This window comes from Crassostrea angulata, chromosome 8 (assembly GCF_025612915.1).
Source record: "Crassostrea angulata isolate pt1a10 chromosome 8, ASM2561291v2, whole genome shotgun sequence".
NCBI classification, from domain to species: Eukaryota; Metazoa; Mollusca; class Bivalvia; order Ostreida; family Ostreidae; genus Magallana; species Magallana angulata.
In genome coordinates, this window is record NC_069118.1 from 32,265,576 (window position 1) to 32,280,042 (window position 14,467).

General features: G+C 34.2%; 2 protein-coding genes and 1 long non-coding RNA gene across 3 annotated transcripts; 2 read left to right on the forward strand and 1 right to left on the reverse strand.

Annotated features, from left to right (window-relative positions):
* The first annotated feature begins 433 nt into the window (after positions 1-433).
* LOC128158755 (uncharacterized) lies at positions 434-3,192 on the forward strand. The gene is made up of 2 exons (XM_052821714.1): positions 434-754; positions 1,222-3,192. Exon 2 carries the CDS (start codon positions 1,235-1,237, stop codon positions 2,900-2,902), a length of 1,668 nt encoding a protein of 555 aa, XP_052677674.1. The 5' UTR covers positions 434-754; positions 1,222-1,234; the 3' UTR covers positions 2,903-3,192.
* Positions 3,193-4,429: 1,237 nt separating this feature from the next.
* LOC128160905 (ubiquitin-like modifier-activating enzyme 1) lies at positions 4,430-10,011 on the reverse strand. Its single transcript, XM_052824201.1, has 11 exons — positions 9,793-10,011; positions 9,007-9,120; positions 8,581-8,727; positions 8,054-8,128; positions 7,737-7,924; positions 6,923-7,106; positions 6,460-6,546; positions 5,826-5,930; positions 5,644-5,727; positions 5,347-5,447; positions 4,430-4,945 (listed from the first exon to the last, which is right to left on the reverse strand). The coding sequence occupies exons 1-11, from the start codon at positions 10,009-10,011 to the stop codon at positions 4,804-4,806; spliced, it is 1,446 nt and encodes a 481-aa protein (XP_052680161.1). The 3' UTR covers positions 4,430-4,803.
* Positions 10,012-10,379: 368 nt separating this feature from the next.
* Positions 10,380-11,792, forward strand: LOC128158794 (uncharacterized). Its single transcript, XR_008240044.1, has 2 exons — positions 10,380-10,410; positions 10,714-11,792. It is a non-coding gene; the product is annotated as an uncharacterized LOC128158794 (long non-coding RNA).
* The last annotated feature ends 2,675 nt before the right edge of the window (positions 11,793-14,467 follow it).

Consider the following 14,467-nt stretch of genomic DNA (forward strand, 5'->3'; position numbering starts at 1 on the left):
GAATGCATTGCCGTCTCGCTTCTTTTCACGAACATTTATAATAAATTTAATGTGAGATGCACTAGGATTTACTTATTTTTCACAGGGTATAAACCAAAAACATTAAAAAAAACTTTAAATGTCTCAAATCTTTTTACAGTGAAAGGGTCTATAATTAGAGACGTATCTTTTCACTGGAAGAGAAATCTATACTTAAAAAATAATGATCAACTGCTTAAAAATATTGGCATATATAAACCAACCATATGGCCTGTTACAAAAATTACACTATTATATATATAAAAAAAAATTGCTCTGCTTTTATATCTGGGACACTTTTGATGCATGACCCTCTTGCTCAAATATTAATTAGTACGAAAGTACACAAAACTAAAATTGCACATTAAACCCATTTGGTTTTTATATACATGTATGTCAGTATTTAGTGCTCTCTAATATTATGCATATGACATACCGAACATAAATAATAATTCGTCAAAATAGTAATTCTACTTGTGTCTTATTCTTTACATATTCTATATTTTTTTAATAGACTAAACTTTAATTTCAGAAGAAAAATACAATAGATATTTACTCTCAAGGAAAAAATATTTAAGAGACTTGAACCAGGCAACGTCGATAGCGATGAACGGGGAGTAACTCTTGCATTCCTTTATAAATTTCTAATCAGGTGGTCATATTCAGAGCAAGATCAGCCATGTTTTGGGAACGCATACCAGACAGTTGAAAATATGGGGATTTTTTTGTTAACAAGGTTTGTTTTCTTATTAACTAAAATTAAATTGCAAACTATGGTGATTTAAACATATAAACGTTATAATAATTCTAATAAGATTTGAAATTATGAATAGAAATCCCCTAAAACGACGTTATATAAAATCATAAAACTACTTTCGTTTTGAATCTAATGTTCTGTTTATTCAACTACATAATTTACTGGTAATCAAACGCAATAATACCAGTTTAAGTTTTTTAAAAATGATTTATAAAATTCTGAAAACTGTCTAATAATTTATATTAATGTCCCACTGAAAAAAATATTAAAAGGGGGGGGGGGGGGGGTAATTTTTATCATTTAGGTGAATTATTTAGAGAAATCTAAATTAAAATAATGTCACCTACAAAATCAATTCTTCACTGTCTGAGAATTTAGAAAACATTAAAATCCTTTTATTTTTATAATTGAACATAAAAGTTATGAGTATTCAATATTTTTTTTAGAAATTGAACAGCCATGGATCCTCATTCCAGTGCCCAGGATGTTCACCGATGTGACCTTTGTGAGACCGCCATAGTACACAGCTACTGTGACTTTTGTCATGTCAACCTCTGTAAGCCCTGCATTGGAGATCACATCTCAGATGGATACGACAAACATAAAATAGTTCCTTTCCAGGAACGAAGATCAACCCTCATCTATCCAAAATGTGAAACACACTCACAAAAGAATTGTAAATTTCAGTGCAAAGATTGCAACAATATTTTTGTTTGTTCTTCCTGCATGGCATCTGAACAACATGGCAGACATAAATTTGTAGAAGTTACAGAAGTTTTCAAGAAAAAGAAAGACAATATTAAAAAAGATACACAAGAGTTCCAAAATCATATTTCCCCTACATATGAAGAAATTGCACTCGACTTGGAAAATCAGCTTGCCAACCTGGATGGAGGATATGAGAAACTTACGACAACTATGTCCAAACAAGGAGAGCAATGGCACAGAGAAATCGACATCGTCATCAACAAAATGAAAACTGAACTCAGCGAGATAAAAGAGAAACACAGAGACATTTTACAGAAACACTTGAATGAAATCAAACAGATACAGTCCCTCATAAAAGAAACATTACAGACCATAAGAAAAATCGAAAAATCCACTGAAGTATCTTCAACCATTGAATACAGCTCTAAGATCAGAGAGTTCAGGAAGCTTCCACCAAAGGTTAAGGTTACATTGCCAACATTCATTCCAAAACCAATAGACAGTGAGAAGCTGTATAGTTTGTTTGGACAGATCACACCATTATCTACTGCTACAGAAGAATATGTCTTGTCACTAAACCAACCCAAAACTTCAGTCAGAGAACTACTGGATGAACCAAAGCTTGTTGCCACAATACAGACTGGGCATAAAAAACTACGTAGTGTAACATGTCTGAATGAAGACAAAATATGGACGAGTGGAAAGACCAATGATATCAAATGCTTCAACATTAAAGGTTCACTCCTACAGACAATTAAATCAAAATCAGAAGAAATGCCTAATGATATAACTGTAGACAGTGATGGTAATCTACTGTACTGTAATGGGACAGACGGGACAGTGAACATAGTAAAGAATGGAGAGAGAGAAGAGTTGATCACATTACCAGAGAAGTGGACGCCTAATCACCTGTGTGTCACCTCTACAGGTGATCTCCTGGTTACCATGTTCAGTGATGATAAAACTCAATCCAAAGTTGTCCATTACTCGGGATCAACAGAGAAACAAACCATTCAATTTGATGAAGAAGGTAAACCTCTGTACTCAGGGAATGATAAAACTAAATACATCACAGAGAACAGAAACCATGACATCTGTGTAGCTGACTGGGAGGCTGGTGCAGTAGTGGTGGTTAATCAGGACGGGAAACTCAGATGGAGATACACCGGTCATCCCTCAGTTACCAAGAACAAACCATTTAAACCCTATGGTATCACAGCAGACAGCCAGAGTCATATCCTGACAGGAGACAGTTGCAACCATTGTATTCACATTCTGGATCAGAATGGACAGTTTCTCCGTTACATTGATAACTGTGATCTGAAGGTTCCTACTGGTTTATGTGTGGACAATAATGACAATCTGTTTGTGTGTGAGTTTAAAAAAGGCAATGTAAAGAAAGTCATATATCTAAAGTAAACATCATCAATTATAAAAATGTGATGAAAATCAAACAAAAGTGGCCTTTTTCTGACATGTATATTGAATTTCATTGTTGGCATTTTCTATGAAATAGATTTAAACTTTGCTTTCCTTTATATACTGATGGATTAATAAATTATATTCTTTCATCATATTATTAATTTTATTTTCAATAAAAAAATATCTCTAATCTTATTCCATTATTTAAAGAAAGTAGCATTTGAGCATTGTTTGCATGTTATATACAGCTGTAGTACCTTATCAAATAAATTAACAAGTGTCATGATCATCAGTATCATGTCAATTACCAATATTATAAAAGTAGATTTCGCATGTTGCCCAGTCCTATACAAACAATATACTGGTATTACATATACATACATGTATATGTAAAAGTTATATATTATCATAATATATTAATTTTTTATAAATTATAAATAAAAAATTATTTTCAGGGCTTAAATTGACAGGAACTATTTATCAGTATAAATAGAACATTTCTGAAACATATATGATAACTGTTTTTAACAGCTGTTTAATGCATGTTTAATATGTATGTATATATATATGATTGTTTTGTTATTTATTATTGTGTTAGGTATCATTATGATAATGAAATCATTTTTTTTTTAAAGTGGGTATCATAGTACTCATTCGAAATAAAAAAAAAACATTAGAAATGTTCAATCTGATTAAAATCAGATCCTCGATGCGCTCCTTGTTTTTTATTGTCGCAACACGAGATGTCGATCGAGGACCTGATTTTTAATCAGGTTGTAGAAATGTTCCAATCAATGATATTACAAATTCTGCATTCTAATTTTACTGTCTCTCTAAAAGTTTACTTTTGACCCCCCCCCCCCCCAAAAAAAACACCCAAAAAACAAAGAGGCCCATATGCAACATCACTCACTTTAACAATATTTCTTGTTTCATCCCATTTCGAAATGTTTAAATATAAAAAAAATTGTACTGCTCTCTTATATTGCAAGACTTGACAATATGTTAAACAAAACTGAAAAAAGAAGCTTATTTTTTATGGGCATCATACCCTAAGATTTAAGATGCATTAAATGAGCAATCTTATCATAGGCCTCAACATATTAAAGATGACAAAATTGTAAACTGAACTATAAATGATTATATAAAAAAATGAAGGTCACTGTGATTTTAATAGGAGGACTTGAAGATGCTTATACATAGTAAAATAACAAAACGTAGCATTGTATTTCTGGAGAAAAAGATTCCGTGCTTTATTTAAAAAATTTAGAATTCCCTTCCCATAAAGATGCTTTGTACTAAGTTTAGTTAAATTTGGCCCAGTGGTTCTAAGGAAGACGTCAAAAATGTAAAAGGTTTATGGATGGATGGACGGATAATAGGTGATCAGAAATTATCATTTGAACTTTAAGTTAACTGGTTAATGTCATTTAAAAACCCCAATCCACCCTTTAATGGTAAGATTCACAGTCCAAATTAAAATACTTGTTAAAAACGAAGTCATTCAAGAAAATAAACAACCACTTGTTAAACTTTTATGATTCTATTCATTTATTTTTTTTTTGAAAGTTTCATAAAGACAGAATAAATTATTATGCACACTACCAAACCTGTCTGTGTACAGAGAATACTATAGTAAAACAATCAAATTATTGTTTGCTTTGTTTTCCTTTACACAAGTCCACAAGTTAATATTACATCATTGAGAAATACAAATATACAACAGTCAAAAAGAAGAAAAATCTTTGTAATTATGTTCATTGCACTTCACTGACTGTGCATCAGTCATCCGTTTGTCCGACTGTTTGTTTGTTGATAAGTCTCTCAATATGAGAATGTCCAGTGTCTGGTCACCACTCATGGGGGTACCTATTGCGGTCTCTAGGGCAGTGTTTACATTACGACTGTGGTAGATTGTATTTAACGTATGGAACTTCTACATCCTCTCCCTCCGTATCATTACAGCACAGCTCCAGCACTAAAGCTTTTACGTGACTAGGAATCTTCTTCTTGGAGACTCTTTTAACTACTTCTGATAATCTGCAATACAATACATATTTTGATAAAAATAAGAATGCATAAAAATGTTCATATATGAAGTAAAAAATAAAGTTGATCTTTCTATCATTGCTTGAGATATTAATGCATGTCAATTGATTCTTCTGACACAAGCCGAGAACTGTAGTATAATGTATAATGAATTGAATGCTTGTTAAAATAGTTCAGTTTTCTAAACAAAATTTCTTAAACTAGTCTTGATACAAGAATACCCCCCCCCCCCCCCATCTACTCTGAGCTATAAACATCCAGTTTCACCGAAATCTCTACGAGTTCATTATTTTTGTCTTGAGAATATTTGTGTCTAGTTGACATTCTGCCATGAATGTTTTTACTCTTCCAAGACCTGAATAATTCAGAACACAAAAACATGATTAACTTACGGTAGTCCCAATCGCTCCTGTCGTTTGGCGGGGGGCATGAAGAATGAATACAACATGGACACGCCTTGTGATAACATGGTGATCTCCAGCTTGTATTCTTTCTACAAAGGTATACAGACATCATAATTATCAAGGTAACATCAAAGTGTCTGACCCAGAGTCACAGAGTCCAATACTATTTATGGACAGCTAACAAATCTTTAAAGAACGCTCATTTCTGGATATATGGAATCAATTCCAGCTTTGACAGACAATCATGGGTCCATACATTTATCTAATAATAACATACTAGTTTACCTGGAAATAATCTAAAAATTCCTGTAGCGTCATCTCTCCTTGAACTTCAAATCGGTCCCATAATGTGAAGTAAGTGTCATAATACTAAAATAATAAAGTACAAACATATACATACACATGTATTTGAGAAAGAGCACACAGAGGCGTATCACAGTTTTTAAAGTTCTGATTGAATTCATTACCTTGTTCTTGGGTGCTGCAATTGGTTCTGAGAAAGCAAAGAAGGGCAAGGCCAGATTTACAAATCCATTCTTGTAGCTTTCTAATTTATTATGTCCTTGTACAAGCTGTAAAAGAGAACTTTAATATTGTAAAAGTGGTAATAACTATACATCGAAAGACAAGTTTTACAACAAATGCATGCTGAAATATTTTTGATCAGGTGTGGATCCAAGATTTTTTCTTCTTTAAAATATGCAAACCACGCTTGCTCCCCAACGATACGTCATTTTAATTTATTGGACTGTGAATACCAAATGGTGGATCTACTTCCCCCCCCCCCCCCCCCAATGAAAGAAAATTTTACTGAATATAATTTTCATATTCAACAAAATGCTCAAAAGTTAAAGCCCCCCTTTTTATTATACAAGGGATGGGGGGATCCAATGTTTATTTTTTATATTTAGTCTCCCTCCAGATCTGATCATGAATATCCTTGGAACATATAGTGTTCCCTAGGAAAAGGACACAAACCTTTCCCTAGCTAACGTAGCTCAAACAAAATCAAAATGAACAGGTACATGCACAATTTATGCCATAAAACATAACCTGCACTCAAAGCACAAGTGGCTATGATCCCTTCACGACCAGACATACCTTGATGAGTTCTACAGCCACTAGGCCTGTGATGAGTGCTGTGGTGGTAGCAATGGCTGGGATGATCTTTCCAGCAATCAACTTACTCTGAAACATTGAATGAAAAGAAAATAAGTTTTCTTTAAATTTTGTTTTCGAAATTAGGCTGTTGTACATATCATTCTTGATCATTTGACAAACAGCAAATATCTTTCTTTAGTATGTGGTATATAAAAATCTTAAGATCGGTCCAACCCCAAAATCCACAACAAGACCCAATCAAAATAGCCTAATGATATGTACATGTATATACAGACTTAATACATTTGTCACATACAGTTGGATGCTTACATATGCCTCGGACATTTCATTAATGTTAAGTATCTAAAGAACTGACTAACATGTACACTTTGCATTAACTGTGTGTATATATACATATGAATCAACCATATCTACTTTTAATTTATAATTCCCCTCAGTATACCTTGTGTCGATCTGCTGGTGGAATGTCATAGTTCTCGGCTCTCAAATTGGAAGCAGCCACGATAAAGTCCATGTGGAAATTAGTATCATCATCTTTCTCAAACTCGATAGGAACTAATTTCATGGCCTTTACTTTCTCCACAGTGGGTAAGTCCTTTTGTAGATTTTCCACAGCATCAGCATCGGCATTTGGAAAAATAATTATACAATTTCTCCAAGCCTCTTTAAAATTCATGAAAAAGTATCCCTTCTATAGTAAGCAAATGTGAAAAATTTGACCATTAACTAGATGAATGATCTTAAATTCGATCATTCATCTTTGACCTTGATGTTCAATTTAAGACCTGGTTCTTTGGGTTTTTTTTCAAAAGCATGCAAAGAGGAGATTTTTAAACAATACAACCTTTTCTTACATCTCTGGGGGCATAAATGTGAAAAGATGTTGTCCATTATGTACAGTAAAACACAGTTATAACGAAGCACAAGGGACGGGCGATTTTGCTTCATTATAAACGTAATTCGTCATATCTGTCAAATTAACAACATGTAAATATAGTTGCGGGGAGTGAAAATCACTTCGCTGTGTCAATTCATTATAAGTGTGTTCGCTATGACTGTGTTTTACTGTATTTGGGTTAAAATGACTGAAATAAATCTATTTCATCATAGAAACAATAGATCAAATCAGTTTAAGCAATATCTTTTTTCTTTAAATTCCCAAAATACAGGCATGTTCATGTAAATATGGGGGGGAAAAATCTCTTATCTATCACAAGGAGTTTGCAACACACACAACAGATTTTGTCAACAAACCTAGGTTTCCTTGGTTTCTTTCCATTTCAGCATCAGTCACTTCAATCTTTATCCCTGACCTAGGTTTAAACTCGGGAACTTTGACCTTTGACACCATATCACAGATAGCCTTTGGATCCCGAACTTGTTTGATGCCATACATTTGAGCCCTGAGATTAGCTACAGACATAACATAGTCCAAATGGGTGGTCTGCAATAGAGAGGACAAAATAAGACAAAGACTATTTCCTGCAGAGAAATGAATTCCAGGGTAAACATCGCTGACCATTCAATTAAGATACAAAATAATAGTTAGAGGAATATCACAGACTAAACTTACATTATTTACATCAAACTCCAGCGGACATCTTTTTGGACCAGACCAAAATGGAGCTCCGGATCCGGAACTTGTGACCTGATAAAAAAAAATCAACCAAACACAAGTTATTCTACCTTTCTATTATTTATGACAAAACTCTTAACACTATTCTATTTAATATGTTTGTAGAGGATTTGATTATAAATAAAATAACCATACATTATGTACTATACTTAATTTGTTTATTTTAGCTCTTAAAATTCACACAAAGCTTTCCTGTTATTAACAACAAGGTTACACAAACGCTCTCTAATGCCATTTCCACATGACATATCCTTAAGATGACAATTTCAGGAACTTTTCTGTCCCCCTCCCATTCTTCAATTATACTAATTTTTCCTATGTTTTATTATAAAGGATTGTTATGCAGTTTGGTTTCCATCAGATTACAAGCTGACAATGGATTTTCATGAGTGTACATGTACACGCATAAAGACAATTCAATAAAAAGAAATAGATGTGTATAAATCACTATCAACAACACAGACCTGATCAGGAGGGAATTTGAATAGAAGCTGACGAATGTTGTTATTATAGTTCTCCTGGAACAGATTCCTGGCAAAAGCCACGCAGTCCTGGAAACTGTTTGGTCTCTCGTCAACGACGGCCTTCTTAATTCCTTGTAGTGTCTCCATCTACATGTACACAAGGCAAACCAAACGTTAATCACACAAAAAATACTACTATATTGGATATTTATTACAACATCGAGAAATTTCATCATGAATAGGGCGATTGATACCCTTTATGGAAGAAAAAAGGGCACAGATTCTTCAATGTATCCCCATTTCTGTTGGAAGAAACTGAGATTATTTGCATATTCATGCAACATTGGCTTGTGCACATGAAGATAATTTTAATGATCAATGTGCACTGTCCAGAGAAAATCACAAATGCCCCTGGTTTTGACTTACTGGCTGTGTGCCTGGGAGTTTGGCAGTCCTCTCCAGGAATTTAGGATCTGTGGCATATTGAAGAGCGCCCTCTATTGGCTGGGTGAACAGTCCCTCAAACTGGTCTCTGGCCCACTGCAAAAACACAAATTATACCATATTAAAGAGCTAATAAATCTAAGAAGTTAATTAATAGGGCAGCAATTGAGCCATATTCCATGGACATTTTTGAAAAAAAGTATAGATTGGCCAAATTTGGTATATTCGTGTATATTATCATGATCCTACTTGAGTGACATCGTCATTGAGAGAACTGTACTACTGTATGTACACTGCATTGAAAATATGTAATTACCATTATTGTAGACTCACAGAATTATTTGAAAGACCTTGTTTGAATAGCATTGCATTAGTAGCAGAACAATTGTAGAATTTTGCATTTTTTAATAAAAGGTTTTGATCTTTAACAACTTTATGCTTCAAAATATCAAATTTGTACATGTTAGCATTGTGGTAAATACACACATGTACATTCACTCATTAAAAAAATAATTTTATTACAATTAAGATAATGTAGTTCAAATGACATTGAGGTGTTTCATCAATATGTTACAAAATAAAAAAAAACCTTTTTAGTCTCATTTTCTCCTAATTTTAGCACAACATTTTTTTCCCTAAAAAATCTAATGTTTATAGGTTTTTCCTTTTATCAAGTTCTCTCAACCTTGAACTTAGCTCTCTACACACAATCCTTAGACTTCCAACAGAAACTTGACAGGTCTGGGGATCTCAACAGGAACTCCCTACCTGTAGCGTGTGTTTGATGGCGTTGGGGAAGTTCTTGAGGGTACAGATAGGAATGGATTTCTCGGGAGGGTCCTGCGAGGAGGAGTAAGACTTGGTCAGTTTGGGAATGACCACCTGTACGTTGCCCTTGGTGCCCAGGGTCCCTGATTCCAGCAGGGGCTTGTTGTAATACACACATCTCCTGTCCATGTACAATCCTGGGCAATAAAACAAGCCCATTTTGAGTATTATATATTCAATACAACATATCATACTAAATGCATTATGCAGTCTTTATGACATGTTTTTAAGCATTGTTATATTTGTGAATATAAATCTACATTAAAGCTTACCAAAAGGTCCAGGTCCTCAGTCCTAAGAAATACGTCTGCACGTCTCCAGGACAAGGGAATAAAGGCGCTGATCAGTGTTCACTGTAATTGAGCTCTATTGATAAGTGGCACCAAGCCCGACGTAAATACCACATTCCCCCCAATCATGTAGGAAAAATTATTATATATAATACGAATAAATTATGGTATGAGTTATCCAAAATGAACTCTTCAGAAAAAGAGGTTAAAAATACATCAATTGTTGTCTGTACGATGGTACGCGTGGATTGTCAACGTTAGACCAAAAGTAAGTAAGAAAAACATTATATACAATTAAGCTATATAAATATATACATTGTAATGCACAGTGTCGAAAAGATGTGTAAACATCTCGAACAGACACTGCCATTATTTTTTATATGACAATGAAATCTATAGACAAATGAGACTATAGATGTAAATACATAATAGTTCAAAAATCGTATGAACGGCATAAAATAATACTAAGATGTGTAAACATCATAGTATATAGGAGGCATAAAATCAAGAGGTCTAAAAATATACAAGTAAATAAATAGTCTGTACTCTATACATTGTAAACTTGTTGCAGATTTTGATGAGAATGGTTGGCGGAATGTTAAAAAGCTTGGATACTTGTGCAGCCAAAGATGAAACAACCAAAGGCCCATGGGGCGATAAATACGGACTATCTGATTCCGAAAGAAGTGTCCGATGTCCATAGTCATACTTGAAGGATTATTGTAGTTTTTCTTTCATAACAGTATTTTTATGCTGAAGAATTCTTTTCTCTCAGCCAATCTTTCAAAATGTGTGATGAAGTGTCCCAACTGATTGTACCATCCCCCCTGAATGTGTTCATTTTTGATGTTGGACTTTTGTGTTTGTGTCTTCTGTGTGTGTGTTCATTTGTGTCATCTTCTGAACTACTGCTGGATGAAGACCTTAAAGATGAGTCATAAGAAGATGATGATGAAGAAATATGTCGTGACTGTCTGTGTGTTTTTCTTCCCCTATTTGCATGATCATTTTGTCTGTGCCTGAAATCGTGTAATTTCTCTTGCAATTCGTGTTTGACTGGTGCATGTTTTGGGGTGTAAATTCCGTCTGCTGGAATTGCATCTAACAACTTTCTTTGTTTTCTTTGTTCGTCTAATTCATGTTCTACTTTCATTCTTCTCTCTCTCTCAAGCTGTAGCTCTGCACTAAGACTACTTAATGTAACATCTAATCCCTCTCCTCTCATTTTCGTGATCTAAATCAAATGTATCTTGATCTTTAGAACCAAATGAAACAAGACCTTTCTTTTCCCACTCTACCCATTTTTTCTTTGAAATATTTGTGTATTTTGCCAAAATGATCATGATTGGGTCTAATTGCGAGACATTTTTTCTGACATTTATATTGTCCTCAACGTCGTAACAGGTAATTGGTAATTCTGAAATTTCGAATTCTGAAGCAGATTGCAAATTTATTGTGCCCATTGCTTGCATTTCATTGTACTGTTTAATTAATAAGCCTATACATAAACGGACAAAAGAGCAAAGAGGAAACGGATACAAAAAGAAAAAAAAACCGAAACAATAAGTTTAACTTGTTGTGTAAACAACCGTCAAACTATATTTGATAAACGAAAAATCCTAATAAAGAACAAAAGGGGAAAAAAACCGATCTTTTTGTTGTAGTTTTGAATTTAGCGCCCAAATTGGAAAGTACGGGAAAAGACGTAACTAAAGGAAATATTGAAAACAGTGACCTAATTTTTATCCTCGTCGCCAATGTTATATTTGTGAATATAAATTTACACTAAAGCTTACCAAAAGGTCAGCGTTAGATGGCCCAGGTCCTCAGTCCTAAGAAATACGTCTGCACGTCTCCAGGACAAGGGAATAAAGGCGCTGATCAGTGTTCACTGTAATTGAGCTCTATTGATAAGTGGCACCAAGCCCAACGTAAATACCACAGCATTTTGATACTTTTTCATATACACATGCACTGTTGATGCATGAATATTAAATCATCATAATTATACCCGCACTTTCTAAAGAAAGTTCGGGTATATTGTTGTTACCCCTGTTCCGTCCGTCCGTCCGTCTGTCACGTTTTACTTTCTCAAACTGCTCTTACATCTTATAAACCAGCAAACTGAACTCTTGGAGTTTGATTTGGGGTATCAAGTTGTTTTGAAAAAAGGTTTCAAAAATTCTCTGTTAGTCCTGGGGGTCAAATAATTGGTAAAAAATGACGTTTTTTCACAAAAAACCTTCTTCCTCGAACTCCTCCTACATTTTCAACAGTACACAAATCATCTTTTGGAATATGTTTTAGGGTATCCTATAGATGCGCAATAAGGTTTCGGAATTTTCAATTTTGTCCTGGGGGTCATTTAATGGCTGAAAAATAATTCTTTTACAAAAAAACTGGTTTCAAAAACATCTTTTTTTTTGGCAGTAGCCAAATGATCTTCTAGAATATGATTGGGGGGTGTCATATTGAGGCGTGATCAGGTTCCAGAATTTTTTTTTTTATTAAGGGGATCAGTGGGCAACAAAAAATGATGTTTTTTTGCATAAAAAAGTATGGTTCCCAGAACTCCTCTTACAACTTTTGGAGTAGCTACGTCATCTCTTGGGATATAATTAGGGCTGTCCTATAGATGTGCAATAAGGTTTTAAAACTTTAAATTTCATCCAGGGAGTCAAATAGTAGCAGAAAATTGACGTTTATCACTTAAAAAAAACATAGATCCAAGAGCTCCTATTATGATTTAATGGATAGACAATCATATCTTGGGATATGATTGGGACTGTTCTATAGATGTGCAGTAAGGTTTAAAAAATTTAAATTTCATCCAGGGGGTCAAAAAGTAGCAGAAAATTGACGTTTATCACTTCAAAAAAACATAGATCCTAGAAATCCTTTTATGATTTAATGGATAGACACATCATATCTTGGGATATGATAGGAACTCATAGATGTGCATTACAGTTTTGAAAAATTAGATTTAAACCTGAGGCCCATTACCTACATACCTTTTGATGCCCTTTAAGGATCAAGAATACATATGGTTAAGGGGTGGGGATCTCAACTGTTTTTGAGATATTCGTGCACTTCCTGCTTGAAGGGGGTCATGACCACCCCCGGGGCCCATGACCTACATACCGTTTGATGCCCCTTGACACAAGGAACAAGAATATATATGGTTTAAGGGCGGGGATCTGAATTGTTTTGAAGATATTAAGGGACTTGCTGTTTGAGGGGGTCAGGACCACCCACAGGGCACTTGACCTACATAACATTTACTGCCCCTTGACATCAGAAACATGAATATATATGGTTTAGGGGTCATGATTATAACAGTTTCTGAGATATATGGTAATTTCAAATTCCTGGGGGGTGGGGATGACCCCAGGGGTCAGATCTAATAAACACTATATATTGCCAGTAACAGTCAATATATGATTATGAAAACCCTATATTATTATCTTTTTCAAGTTACCATTTACAATAGAGTCTACGATTCTTCCTACAAGGTTCAATGTTAGACCCCCCCCCCCCCCCCCCCCCCCCCCCCCCCGAAAAGTGGTTGTCTAACCCAAAATGAGAAAAATCATTCAGCCATCTCTGAGAAACAAGTTCAGAGCGGGAAAAAAGAAGAAGACGAAGAATAATAATACATGTATAATTTCATTCGGGAGACTTAATAATAAAGGTTTAATAAAGATAGGATCATCAAACATCAATAATTTAAAGATAATAGACAATTTCTGATTCTTAGGGGGTCAGGATGACCCCTTAGGGTCATGACTTACATGCCATAATGATCTGATGTGCTGATGATGACCTAAGGAGGAATAATATCTTTGGATTAAGGTGGGGATCTCAATGGTTTTTATGATATTTGATAATTTCAGGAAGAGCACTTGGGATCATGACCTACATACCATCTGAAATGCCTTGAACAAAGAAACAATAATATAATATGTACATGATATATGATTCAATTTAAGAACCCAGATATAGATCAATCATCAATGTTTTGTAATCTTTCCTATGTATATACATGTACATGTATTAGTTTGTGTCTTCTTCTATACTATTCATGTTCATGACTGTAGTATGGCTTAGTCTTATCTTAAATTACATTAAAAAATTGTCAAATATATGACTTGGAACCCCCACCCCCAAACAAACTCAAATATAAACTGTTCTCCCCCCCCCCCCCCTTAATTGTCGAATGATCTATTAAAATCAAAATATAATTTGGGTGTGTAAAAACTTTTATAAACTGGTAAAAAATGTTATTCTGAAAAAAATTACATTACACCTTGCATAATTAACAAATG

Bases quoted from the DNA above. Each gene is read 5' to 3' on its own strand.
- LOC128158755 (XM_052821714.1), top strand. From the start codon at position 1,235: ATGGATCCTCATTCCAGTGCCCAGGATGTTCACCGATGTGACCTTTGT.
- LOC128160905 (XM_052824201.1), bottom strand. From the start codon at position 10,011: ATGGGCTTGTTTTATTGCCCAGGATTGTACATGGACAGGAGATGTGTG. The intron at 8,129-8,580 runs GTCTGTGTTGTT...TTTTTTTATCAG, and splicing joins TCAAATTCCCTCCTGATCAG to GTCACAAGTTCCGGATCCGG. The intron at 7,107-7,736 runs AGGTTTGTTGAC...TTTTCCAAATGC, and splicing joins GAAAGAAACCAAGGAAACCT to CGATGCTGATGCTGTGGAAA.